Source organism: Colius striatus, chromosome Z (assembly GCF_028858725.1).
Source record: "Colius striatus isolate bColStr4 chromosome Z, bColStr4.1.hap1, whole genome shotgun sequence".
NCBI classification, from domain to species: Eukaryota; Metazoa; Chordata; class Aves; order Coliiformes; family Coliidae; genus Colius; species Colius striatus.
The window spans coordinates 48,461,622-48,475,449 of NC_084790.1; the positions used below are offsets into that span (position 1 = coordinate 48,461,622).

Sequence of the window (13,828 nt, forward strand, 5' to 3'; positions counted from 1 at the left end):
CTTTCTCCAATATTTCTCTTGGATGTCCTTCCCTGACCTTTGCTTTTGCACTGTGACCACAGCAGCAGCTGTATAAACTTTCCAGGGTTGCTGAGAAATATGTTTAGCCCCTAACCAGTGACTGGGAAATCACTCAGCTACAGGGCTGCCACAAGCATTACAGGCACAGGCTGTCTGTCAAAGTGCATTTGGCTGGTCCTGCACAAACCTGTGAAAGGCAAACTCCAAGCTTTCAAGGAAAGTGAACAGAAGAAACTACAGCATTTCCAGGCACAAATGCTAGGTGTGCATAAAGACACAGCTTTATTACACTCAGCGCAGTTACTCAAGATAGGAACTGTAAGCTCTCCACAAGTACTTCCAGAAGGCAGCTTCTCACTGTATCAGCTACATAAGGAATTGAGTTCTAGTCCTGACTTGCACCTTAGGGCCCTTGGATGGGAACAATACAGGCAATATGTTTCATCTACCAGCAGGCCTTTTTTTTGGTTTGGTTTTTTTTTTTTTTTCCCCTTGGTTTTATGCAAAAAATTAAATACAAGTCTTAAAATATTTTCTCTATCACTGAAACATCTTGTGCCATTGCAGAAGCTTTCCAGGTTAATCTCAGGGGGCTGCTTCTGCCAAAGGAAAGAGGAGCATTGCTTTGAGAGAAAATAAGTGGTGAAAGATGGTCTTTGACACTGTAAAAAGAGGTCAGAGCCCTTCTACAGATTTAGAAATCTAAACTAAGCAACTCTGACAAAATTGATAATTTTGTCCTGTGGGAATTTTTCACACTTGTCACAGTAAAAGGCCAGCTTCTGCCCACAGGGAGGCCAAAAAGCTAAATGTGATTCTATATAATTATAAACATGTTAGAATTTGCACAGGGTCACTTGAGAAAGGGAATGGGTCATTTCTGGCAGCTTTTCACCACAGTTGCCACCACACAAGCCAACTGCTTGCTGCTACTGACACCTTGCTCACAAATTACAGAAACCAACACACTTTCTGGTGGTTTTGAGGAAAAAAAAAAAACAAACCAGGCTATTCAAGTTAAACAGGAAAGAAACTCGAGGGCAAAAAACATAGCATGAGTTTTGGGAACAGCTACATTATCCCTGACCAACAGCAACTTTGGTAGGTTTACAGGGACTTGATGGCTTCATGAAATATGTATGAGGTTGTGGCTGCCCTTCGAGAGGCAGCAGAGCTGGGCAAGATATCTCCTTGATTGCATTAATGCAGCACACTGGTTCTGCATGGAAAAAAGGTCTCCTAGCCCCACAGAGTTTTTTAATTTTAATTTTTAGCCTAATTTTGCAAGGAGCAAGATGCACAAAATTCCACTGATGTACTTGTCTACTAGAAACCTGTGAACCCTTTAGTCCATTTAAATAATTTTTACTCTGAGGGATGGAGTTCTTCCTTCTCTGCCACATTTCCATGAAGTCCATGTGAACTAGCTCCCTGGTGAAGATTCTAATCCGGCTCCCCAGGAGGTGAAACACACAAACTCAGCTAAGCTGAGTCTCTTCCACAGGGTCCCATATGGAAAGTCACAAGACGCCACCTCCCAAAGGTTTTGAGACTTTCACAACTGTATTTTGCTAGAATATTGTTGTTATTGTTTTTAAAAAGCAAACAAACAGAAAACCCCAAGCCCCAAAGACATACAGAGCACCACATCTTCTCTGTATTTCAACACAGTGCACGGTCTCACGGCTCAGTGGTACCTAGATCCCTCCATGCCCTCTCCTCTATGCAGTATGAACTTAGCATAGGGGAAACCACAGAGGGTTTGGCATAAGACCACCCCCAATTTCAAAGCTGCTTTTTGACCCCTGTGCTATGTCTGCATAGCTGGGCATCACTGAGCTCAGCTGTGGTTTGGGAGGGATCTGCCCATACATCCAGATAGCATAGGTGAGTCACCATAGTATCGCTGGGACACCCGTATCACCCTCCCTATGCTTCAAGATGCTCCTATCTTCCTTCACTATGAAGCAGAGAGCAACCTGGGCCAGGCTCCTCCATCTCACCTGACTCCTTCCGTGGAGCTCAGTAGCCCTCCCCTGCTCTGCTCAAGGCTGTGGCAGCTGCAGGGCACTGATTACTTCACCAGCCAGCACAGATCTGCAACTTCTGTCTGGCTGCAAGACAACACAGGATTTTGATGGCCAAATGAAAGGGATTGCCCAGTTAAGCAGAAAAAAAGGGAAGTATTTTTATGTCTTAGCTTAATATCATGGATTAGTACTTGTCTTGTAAGTTCCTCAGCATGTAGAAGCAGATTTCTTCTGTGCACAGCTGAAGGCAGAATAATCTCCTGCATAATGACCGGTGGTCTGGGGGATGCTTGTTGGCAGTTGCCTAATGTGACCTTGCAGCTGCAGCACTGACCTGAGACCTTCTCCTTCCGGCGAGTGCTGTCTGCAGTACTCCAGAGTGAAGGACTCCACCGAGGCCAAGCTGGCATGCCAGCGGACAGTGGCCGTGTCCCAGCACACCGTGCAGTCCTCAGCCTTGATGGTGGGGATGGCGGGGGCTGCAGACACAGAGATATGTCAGTGGTATTGTTAGGAGGACACCAGTGGCCAGACGAGGGAAAGGGAGAGTCACTTCCTCAGAAACCCACAGGACAGCTAGTTTTGCCCATTCAGCAGTGATTTTTTTGCTTGTTTGTGCTTTGATGGAAGAGGGCTGCATTATCGGGAAAAAACCTCACTCTGAGGAAGTCACGGTGAATATTTGTACATTTCTGCACCTCCTTAAAGTGGCCATGTAGTTATTTATGCTTTTCCTCAAGCACGTTTTCATCATTTCTGCCAATCTTTGAGGAGCAGAATAGCAGGTAGTACTGCTCACAGCTCTCCCTGCATTACCTCAATCCTACCCTCAGCAGTCCCTGCATGAACTGCATCAGAAACAAATATGCTGTTGTAGAGCTTACAGGGAGATACTGACTTTCTGCTTAATTATGTCCTGTTTATTTTTGCAATGCTAAAATTTGGTCCTGCAATTTCTCTTTTATAGAGCCTCAGTTTAAGAACTACAGGCCCAACTGCAAGACAGAAAATGGAATGTAAAATCGCACACTGAATGTGAGCAATCAAAAGCTATTATGTGAAACTGCACATCCAACATCGTAGCTGAAAATGGATTAGTTAAATTCACTTGCTCTTTCCCTTTCCAGGGAATAGCAACATAGATGAACCTTACAGTGTCTTGTTGAAACACATAGAAACAGTCTTAATAACAATCCTTAAAAGAAAAGTTATTCATTAAAAAAAGGTCATAGAAAGCATTGAACTGTGTTTAAGGAGATCAGGTTCCAAATAGGAGGCCTAAGATAAAAGCAGAAATTAGCCAATCTTATGACAAGATAATCTTACAGAACTGCAACAAGCATTCCAGATGCATCCTGTTGTGTAAAAAAAGTAATTTGTTATTAGTAGAAAAGGAAAAAAAACCCACCCATAAGTACATATCAATTTCCTGGTTTACTGAAAATCAGGAGGTTAAAAGCTCAGGTTAAGATATACTTGATGCTCTACTATAGGAACAGCTAATCTAGGTATTCATCAGAACAATGGACCTGTGGAATAGATTCTTATCTGGTAATACCTTTGTGTAGCTTCCTTAGCAGTAACCCTTAATTCTCTTGCAACGTATTTGATTTGATGGTCTGCTTTGAAATACATCTATTCCTAAAGAATTAAAAATTAATAGCTAAATTGCCTAATACCTGCATTCAGCAATGGACACACACCCCCACGTTTAAGTATGTGCAAATAGTACATAGGACATATGTCATAAGACATCAGGATTTATTATTTTTTTAATCTATCTAAAGAGTAGGTAGAGAGAACAAGTCAGAAAATGTTGTTACTGTGCTTCTGAGATTTTTTAAATAAATTAGCTGCAGTTAGAATGTATGTCTGGTTTCCCCATAATATTCCAGCACTCACTTGAGTGATCTTGTAACAGGAAAAGAGCAAAAAAGGGTAAGCTCTTACTCTGTCCCTCAAATAGAGGATGAGAATCACATAGGTTTTGAACAGAAAAAGATGCAGTAACTCCTCTCATTAGGACTGCAAAGAACTCTCATCTGGAGATCAGTTTTGAAACAGATAGGGAGGAGGCGGGGTAGAGGGATTCTTGCTGTCTTCAGCATCATTCCCTCACAGAAAATGCTACTTGGAAACAGCGTGTTCCCCAGGAGAGGGGAGGACAAGCTGTGAGTTTGGGAGGTGGAGGAGTAGCAGACAGGAGGTGCTGGGGGGATGCTGCAGCAGCACCCGCCTCCATCCCCACAGCTCCCTAGGCCCACTGCCCACCTCCACGAGTGCAATCCCAAAAGAGGAGTCTTGTGGGGGTTGCCAACACCTGGAAGAGGCACAGTTTTTATCCAATATTAATGTGTGTGTTCCCGTAACTGCAAATACAGGCAAGTTATTTCCTTGTATATGAGAAATTAATATTTGAATTACTAAAAAGAAACTCTAAATTCCTGCATCTGAGTTCTTTGGGCTACTTGAAGAATAAAAATATTCTAGCTTTATATCAAAGTACTGAGGCTCACACTGAGCATTATTGGTGTTAAAAGGATGTATCAGTTTTACATCTGTCAGTGCTCAGCAGTGTCCCCACGAGTCCACCTGGAGGTCCAGAGGAGACAAGGTGTTTAATGAGCCCCTATTTGATCTAGTTTATTTGATTTCCTAAAGAAATAGGCCAAAGTAAGGCATCAAAGATTTGAGGAAATTAACTTCTTCAGAAGGCTTCAGTTTTGGGGAAAAGAATGGAAAGCTTGACACCAAAAGGCAAAGACAGTTCATAAAAATAATCATAGATTCATAGAATCATAATGACTGCAGAGAGGCGAGAACCCTTTTTAAAGTTATGATTTATTAGCTAGCAATAACTGATTATTATTTGATCATTTTGCAGGAATGCTGTGCCATGCTCACAACTACATCGTTGAGGGCATAAAATTTGAATTTCTACTTTGAATTCTCTAGAAAATAATCTTTGCTAGAATATGAGTAGTAAATTGAGTATCAAGGAGAATTATTAACAAATGTGATGTCTAGTGGATTAAACAAAAGGCTTGAACCTGTGGTTGCTGCCAAGTGATTTCAACAATACACTCAATGCTATGCTGTTATTTCATTACAAAATTGTTAAATACCCATGTCTATATTTTGTGACTGCAAGAACAAAAGGATTGTTTTTATCCCCAGCACTAAAAAAAATTTCTGGCAAGGGGGCCTCAGGCACTAGATGCTTCACCTTGCTCATAATTCAAGAGGCAATAATTTTGTCAATAAAAATTATTAAAGAAATTAAAGCTCTGAAAAAAATAATCAGTCAAATGAAGCTCATAAACAATACCTGTCTAATTGCTTGCCTTAATTTACAGCACTTAAACAGCAGCAGAGCCTCTTAGCCACACATGAGATTTGTGTCCCACTGAGCTAAACGCAGTGTGTAACCTGGGTAAAGCAGGCCTTCCCATGAAAAGTTAATATTTTAAATAAATACAATGTAGATGTATTTGCGAAGATGCCAGAGAGGCACAAATGCAGCTGCTGCCTCCAGTTTCCACAGCAGAAGCAGCAGCAGGGAGCAGTAAAGCAGCTTTCCCAGAGCTTCCCCAGAGCATTGCAATGCACTAAGAAAAGTTCAGAATATGCTGCCCCAATACTGCAGTCATGAGGCCTGAGAGTGGGAATGTCTTAAATCTCGGTACCTTCAAGTTTCCTCCCAGGAGCGATTATGCCACTATCTCTTAGTGAAAAGAGAAACAACCGTGAGTTGTGTGCTCTCTGCCAGATGGGCTAAATGAAGCAGTTTCTTCTGTTACAGTAACACTATGGTCTAGAATTGGTCTAAGGACCTGAATCTTACAACAATAAAATACCAAAATATGTACATACCTGTTTTAAAAATGGCTTTTTCACTGGGCAAGCTACAGCCTGTGCTATTCACAGCCATGACCCACACACTGTAGCAGTGATCTGGCTCCAGGTCCTCCAAAATGCAGTGGCTCTCCTTCACCGTCACTCTGTATTCTTCCACCAAAGCTATGAGGAATACACACATGCACGGGATATCACTCTTATGTGTTGCGGTGGGAGGGCCCATGATTGCATCTCTCAACTAATGTGTAAAAAGTGGTAAATCAAAAAAAATCCAGAAAGTGTACTAGGCAAGATCTCCACAGTTTACTCTGGCTCAGATTTGACAGAAGGTTTCTGATATGTCTTTGAACTGAGTACTCTGAAGCCCTGATGATGGCAAGGAGGGATTATGGCCCTTGGTCCTCCTGAGGACTAAACCGCAACTTTGGTACTCCAAAGAGCATTTATCAACCCTGGTTTCACCACTTTAACATGACGTGACGTGACGTAATGTAACGTAACGTAATTGTAACAACAATTCCATGGACTGTATAGCCCTTAGCTGAAAGTGAGCTATTACACAAAGCCTTTGGTATCCTTCACACACACACACACACACACACACACACACACACACACACTCCCCCACTCCACATCCCCTACACACATACACTCTCTAGAGGTACACACACACATGCATTTATGCAGAGCCCAGTTGCTTAAACTCGTTTTGTGATCAGTCTGAGCTTTTAAATGAAGCGGTATTTCAATTCTTTTTAAAAATATATATTTAATATATAACTTCTGGAATGTTTTAATGTAATTTTGAAAAAAATACCTTTTTCTATATGTGGAAATTCTGTAGAAGTACCAATTGCCTTTTCCTGTCATTTCTTTCATTGTGATACATTTTTTAAGTACATGCAGAATCAAGAAACTCTAGTGAAATCCATCTCTTTCGGATCAATCCCTGCAGTTCTCATGGACATATCCTTTCTGAAGGTTGGGCCACTTCATAAAAGGCCTTCGCAACAGGGATGTTGCTGCCTCTCTGCAAACAATTACCTTGCACTTAACAGACTATGATATTTATCTTGTATTTGGGGGGACAAAAGAGAGGAGAAGAAATGGCATCCACCTCACACTCCCCTTCACTGTTACCGATTCTTGATCCTGTGCACGATGTTTTCATAGCTCCTCTCCTCTCTGCATCCTGGGCCCTCCCCTGCAGCTTGGTCTCCTCTCTGCTGACATCACATCAGAGCAGAAAGGACTCCTGCTGTCATGAAGGCAAGGGCCTTACTCACCCCCCAAATCTCTGCTGGCTTGTGGCTCCTCCATACAGTAGACCTGAAAGCAGTCAATGGCATCCCCATCGTTCACTGCCCAGTAGATGGCAATGGAGGTACTGGTGGCTGAGTTTGGCTCCTGAGGTACAACAGTCGGTGTCTGTGGGACTGAGAGGAAAGTCTCTCATTGTTATTAACATTCCTGTATTTTCAGTCAAATTAGCTACAGGTTAGTGAGGCAATCCAACTGCTTATTTTCACCCAGGTTGCTTACTTACACAGAACATGTACAGTAAGTATGTGAAAAATTGAATACTCGGTGTAGTTTCAGAGCAATAGGTCCTCTTAAACTAGGAAGAGGAAAAAAATAGCTTGGCATTGGAATCTCTCCATTTCCCTCATAGGAAGGACAAAATAAGATCCAAAATAAGATCAGTAGAGTGATGGCACAGCTGTTCATTTCCAGCCTCCAGCAGGTAGACTTCTGGGGCTGTGGCAATCCTGGACACACAGAGCTGTCATATAGCTCTAGGCTCTAGTGATCCTTCTCCCTTTCCTGAGAGCCTTGCTTTCTTCAGTAACAGGGACAGCTCTCCAGTTCTGTGCCCTACTTTGAGGCACATGTACTGATAAAACCCCAAGAGACTCCTGAAAACTTCAGGCAATCTCATCAGAAAGGTCAGAAGACCCTGGAGCCTAATGCAGCCTCCTTTGAGTAACTGCCTTCCCCGCTACCTGACCTTGCAGTACAGAAAACAGAGGAGAGGACAGCCTATGAAGAGGATGCCCATGAAAGTGAAGACTGAAAGCATTTGTTTGTAGCAAACAGCACAGGATAGCTCACTGAAAGGGAGAGGTGACTTGCAGAGGCAGGCCTCCTCCAGAGACTGTTGTATGTAGCTGATCCCAGAAAGGTGGGTACAGGAAAGAACCTGATTACACCAGGAAGCAATTCATGTAATGTGTCAAATCCACTGACAGTAAGACCAGCAGCGATGTGCTGTAGGCAAAGGAAGGCTCTAACAGCCATGGGGAGCAGGAGGCTCCCTGCCCAGAGGTGGGAGATGCACTAGATGCTCCTGAACAGTATGGTGATGATCTCCATGGATGCAGTGGACACCATCATATTTGGCATGCAGGAGAACCCAAACTCTGTCAAAGCACCTTAACTCCATGGGACAACCAGAAGCATTGCTCACAAACAGCACCTCAAAGACCTCCAAGGCTCCACAAATCTCATATAAACTTTGTCTCCTGATCATCACAGATCTGCCCCGATGAGATATTGTTCCCCTCTAGGATTATGGCTTAAAACAGAGAGAGGAGATAAAGAAGCAAAAAGACCCAAAAGATGTTCATTGTTAAAGTGACTACACAGAACGAAAATACATGGTTCTATTTCTTCCACCGGTAAATTTCCATATTGCATGAATTCTCTTAAAATCTCAGCAGAAAGCTTTCACTTTTTTGTCAGCTATCTTCACAGTAATGATAATGATCCCCTGTGGCATGAACAAGACAAATCCAAATGCTGGCTGTTTCCTTATGATTTATACAGAGACCTATCAGTACAGTAGGATGACATCTGCTTCCCATTGATTAAAAAAAAAAAAATCTTTCTCATTGCTCTTTTGACTGCATCCAGAGTTAGTCTATTTTAAAATTGAACACTTTGAGGAAAAGATGTCCTTTCTGTGGACCCACTGGGGAGACTAGTTGTTTTTTTTCCTGCCTAGAAACCTCTATTTATGATCACAGAAACCCCATAACTGCAAGATTTATTAGTGTAGTGGTTTTGCCTGGGCCAGGTTTTTTGGTTGAGAGGGGGCTACAGGGGTTCCTTCTTTAAACAAAGAGCTGCCAGAAGCTTCCTGTGTAGCTTATAGGATTAAGGTCCATCAGTTCTAAGCTGGACCTTGCATTTGACCCAGGTCTGGACAGTTAGTGATGGAGGTGCAGCAGCAACAGGGAGTGAGAATGTGAAAACATTTCCACAGACACCAAGGTCAGTAGAGAAAAAGGGGGAGGAGAGGGCTTAGGCCCTGAAAGAAATACTCCCCTGTGACCTGTGGTGCAGCCCATAATGAGGCAGCTGTGCCCCTGCAGTCCATGGAGGCCACAGAGCACCACTCACAGCCCATAGAGAAGCCCACACCAGAGTGAGTGGATGACTGAAGAAGACTGTGACTCCATGGGATATTCACCATGGAGGAAGTTTCTGGCAGGACCTGTGACCCCGTGGGGAGAGAAGAGCCCACAGCAGAGCAGGTTTGCTGTCAGGGCTTGTGATCCTGTGAGGGATGCAGGCTGGAGCAGTTGGTACCTGAAGGACTGTTCTGCGGGTGGGTGACCCATGTTGGAGCAGAGTATGAGCAGCTGCCCCTGTGGGAGGCCCCATGCTGGAGCAGTTTGTGAGGAGCTGCAGCCCATGGGAAGGACCCACGCTGGAGAAGTTCATGAGGGACTGTCTCCCATGGTAGGGACCCCACAGTGTAACAGTGGGAAGTGTGAGGAGGCCTACCCCTGAGAAGAAGCAGCAGCAGCAAAGTCCATCTGTAATGAACTGACCACAACCCCCATCCCCTGCGCTGCTGGGGGGGAGGGAAAAGGAGTCCCAGGAAGAGGGAGGGGTTGGGGGAGGGTGTTTTTAAGATACTTTTATTTCTCCCTGCTCTTATTGTTCCTTTAATAAATCAAAATTTTTTTCGCCCTAGGTTGAGTCTGTTTTGCCCATGATGCTCACTGCTGAGTAATCTCTCTGTCTTTGCCTTGACTCACAAACCTCTTATTATATTTCTCTCTCCCCTGTCTAGTTTAGGAGGGGGAGTGATTTTATGACTTGGTGGACACCGGCATAAACCATCACAATTAACATGCCAAATCTGAATAGAAGCTAGCTTAATGAGTAAAACTTCTGGGAAACAAAAAAATTAAAAAAAGAGAGAGAGTTATAGATCAAAACTCAGTTTCGTAATATTGAGAAAGTTCTGATTTCTAATTTCCCTTTGTGTAATATGAAAGACAGTTTTGAAAGGAAGTAATTTTGAAGCACAAAGTTGAATTATTCTCTTCGCAGAGATAACATTTATGTGTTATCAAACTGCTAGTCCCTTGTAAAATGACTTTTAGTCAAAGAAATGAGATATTTACACCACAATTTTGACGAAATATTTTTCAACAGAAAAATGTGAGGTTTTCTCATCAGTTCAGTTCTCATTGAAAAGCTGTGGCGTACACGAGTCTTTCTTTTGTGCTACCTAATCTCCACAGCCCCCAGGAGGAAAAAGAAATTTAAAAAGAAAGAATTCCAAATGTTTTATGGATATTTACCTCTTTCTAATGAAATGAAAAATAACATTTCCTTGTCTATGTGGACTTGAAGAAAGATAGCAGTTATATCCCTCTATGACTGTAAGAGAAGACTGTTACAACCAGTAAAGGCTCTAGCCTTCTGGTACAAAAGGGCAAGGCTCATGGCAGGCTTTGGAAATAGTATTTTTTCAGTTATGAAAATATTTCCACTCTTCTTGTTGTAGAGCCTGGGTACCTGTATACTCAATAGCATGCTGGAAGGGTTTTTTAGGCTTATGCATTTGCTAACGGGGATCGCTTACATGAAAGGAGGACAAATTTGAAGGAGAAAGACTTTTTATTAATGCATATGGAAAATTTGGAAATGGAGAGCATTTTGAAGGAAAGATGTCTCTGAAGTAGTGAAAAGAAAGTTCTATAGAATTGCTCAGTGAAAGACTATATTTTCGGATGGAAAAATATGTGGATCGGAGAAGCATGAATGCACATGTGTTTCATCAAATGGCTTCAATCAAAAAAAAAATCTGAGGATGTGTGACATTTGCCTTCAGTATGTGATGTTATGTACTCAAGGAGTTCAATTCTGAATAAAGTTTTGGGTAGGCATTTACGTCTATTTTCCCTTCAGGAAGGGTGTAATCTTGACAAAAAATAAAATTGTCTACTGCTCACTAAAGCAACAATCACAGTAACAGTCAGTAGTGGAAGTCAAGAATGAAAACTGTGTATTTTAGAAAGAGAAAGAGAAGAAAGTATAAAGAATTAGGAGCTTTGAAGGTCGCTTGCTAGGTGACAGTCATTCATTTCCAGCTTGTCAAAGCAAACTGGTCTGGAGCCATTTGGTGTTCAGCAATCTCAGTAGCTAATGCAAATAGAATTGAAAAGCAGATGTCAGCAGTTTAGGGAAAAAGTGTTGAGTGACTTGTGGGAAAAGGAAAGTACAGCATGACAAAATGCATTTGTCCTACTGAATGACCTTGCCAGTAGACAATATATAGCAAATAGCCCACGAGGAAAGAATGTTTACATGTATGGGACTGCAAGAGGAAGTTTAGGAACTAAACCAAGACACATAGTGCGTTTCCTCTACTCAGTTAACTCTGATTGAGAGCGAGTTACAAGAGAGATCTTTTTATCTGGCTTGCTTTAAAAAAAACGGTGCTGAGATAATGCTGCATGCACAAATGCCTATCCAAGTTCATCTGTGAAGCTTTGAATGCTGCATGCAAATTCACATAAATCTGACAAGGAAGTTCAGGTCTCAGAGATACTCAGTTCCTCTACACCTCCCAAAAGCAGCAGTGTGGGAGAGAGAGACGATCTCCCCACTGCAGTGCTGCTGAGTACATTCACCTCTTACGAGACACCTGACATTCTGTGCAAGATGGCACTTCTCCCATGTCCCATTAGGCTAGGCACCTGAAAATCCAGCCAGGAAACAAAGCATCTTAGGGAAATGGATGCTGTCGTTCCAGTGCGCAGAGACCAAACACATGAGAAAGAGGATTCACTTGAAAAGCCAGAGAGTGACTATGATTGTGGTGGTGGGTCCAAAAGTGCAAGGGGTATCGTAAAGCATGGCAGTGAGACAGAAGATCCCTAAATAAACCTTCTCTTGAAAAAGAAATGACGGCATAAGGCACCATTAAAAGAAAAGCAAATCCACAAATTGGTGTTGACAAACACTTCACTGACAGCTCTCCAGATCTAAATAGTTTCTGTAGATCTATGTGCAGGCAGAGTGGAAGGCCCACACAGACACATTTTATACAGGACATAAACAACAGAGTGAGATGAATTAAACCCTTCATCATGTGGTATTTTCGCTGCTGCCCTCCAAAGCAGAAGCTGTTTCCAGCTACAGTTAACCCCTTCCCCTTCATCTCCCAATGGGGACTCAGATGCCTCTATTCACTTGGCACAAGCTGAGTGACCTTGGCTGTTAGTCAAGCAATGCTGGGACTGTCCACCTTGGAGGAAGAGAGCCCAGGAGACCCTTTGGTTGTCACTTTTGTCCCTGTCTGCAAAGGAGCAGCAACTTCTTTAGCCCTGGGACATTTACAGATAGAGACCTTCTGCTAGTCTGAGGTACAGACATCTGAAATGATGCAAGAATCCCCCACTTTATCACTTTTCCCTCTGTTGCTCATCTTATGTCCTACTATAAGCCAAACACTTGTGCACGATTAGACTTCATTTTACATTCAACTCTGATTGCTAATTACATGGTTTGCAAATTTATACTTCTCAAATAGATTCTGTTTTTAGCTTCCTAAAAATTCCAAAGCATTGACAAACATTAGCTTTTGTAAAGAAGGCATCCAGAGATTCTTACCAGGCACATGTTTTAGGGAGTGCTGGTTGCTTTGTCCTGGACTGTCGGCATAGTGCTCAAACAGTGAAAACGCCTTGGGCACTTTTTCTAAAGAGAGGGTAGTATCCATTGCAGATAGTAATCTATTTGGAAGAAAACACATAACTGTCCATACAAATCCCTTGTGGCAGGTATCACATTTTCCAAACACAAATCATGCAACTGATGCTTCTCTACGTATTTCCCACGCACTTGAGGACAACATGCAAGGAAAACAATGTTTCCCTGATTGAACATTTACAACACACTAGGATTTTTGGATCAGGAGCACAGTGGAAGTGCACATGGTCTGTATACACTTGAATCATGAGAATGTGAGGGTTTGAAGTTCACAGCAAGACTCTCATGAGCATAGGGGCTCAGACTTACTAAGGCAGTGCATTTAAAGGTTACAAACCTTAGAGCTGAATAGCGGCAGCTGGCCCCAGAGATGCAATGTAAAGCAGCTGCTTGTGACAAGCAAAAAAAAAAATCCACCACAGATGAGAGGGAAGATAGATTCTGCTTAATTAGCCCTTAATTGCTGAGTTCATTATAGGATGAAAACCCAGCACATTTTTAACTCTGAGGCAGAAGCAACTTCAAGGAAATGAAAGGTTATCTTTTTTAAGAGAACTGAATATTAACTTTCTCTCCTTTTTTTTTTTTTTTGCAGTCACCAAGTAGTTAATTGTGCATCATCTCAGCAAAGCACAACAAATATAAAATATTCTTTCTTTAGAAAAATATGTTATTAACCTTTTTTAGCAAGGCAGATACTATAAAACCCAAAAATAACAACCAAATCCATGCACAAACCAGAATAAAGGTAAGTTTAGTGTTTAAGTAAACAAGTAAAGACCAAGTATACAGAAAACCTTGGAAAATTGTTTTGTCCCATTATACCTGTTCTGTTCAGATGTGATAATGTACATCTACATGCAGATATGTGGTCAGATGCTCACATATTGATTTATAACAGGTGA

The 13,828-nt window shown here is 42.2% G+C and overlaps 1 protein-coding gene across 1 annotated transcript in view; it reads right to left on the reverse strand.

Moving 5' to 3' along the window:
• Nucleotides 1-13,828, reverse strand: part of CMYA5 (cardiomyopathy associated 5) — a 52,935-nt gene that overhangs the window by 12,287 nt on the left and 26,820 nt on the right. Inside the window, exons 9-12 of the mRNA XM_062018997.1 lie at nucleotides 12,825-12,946; nucleotides 7,196-7,345; nucleotides 5,925-6,071; nucleotides 2,386-2,530 (exon numbers count right to left, since the gene is read on the reverse strand). Coding sequence (XP_061874981.1) covers nucleotides 2,386-2,530; nucleotides 5,925-6,071; nucleotides 7,196-7,345; nucleotides 12,825-12,946 — 564 coding nt within the window. The remainder of the gene's footprint in view (nucleotides 1-2,385; nucleotides 2,531-5,924; nucleotides 6,072-7,195; nucleotides 7,346-12,824; nucleotides 12,947-13,828) is intronic.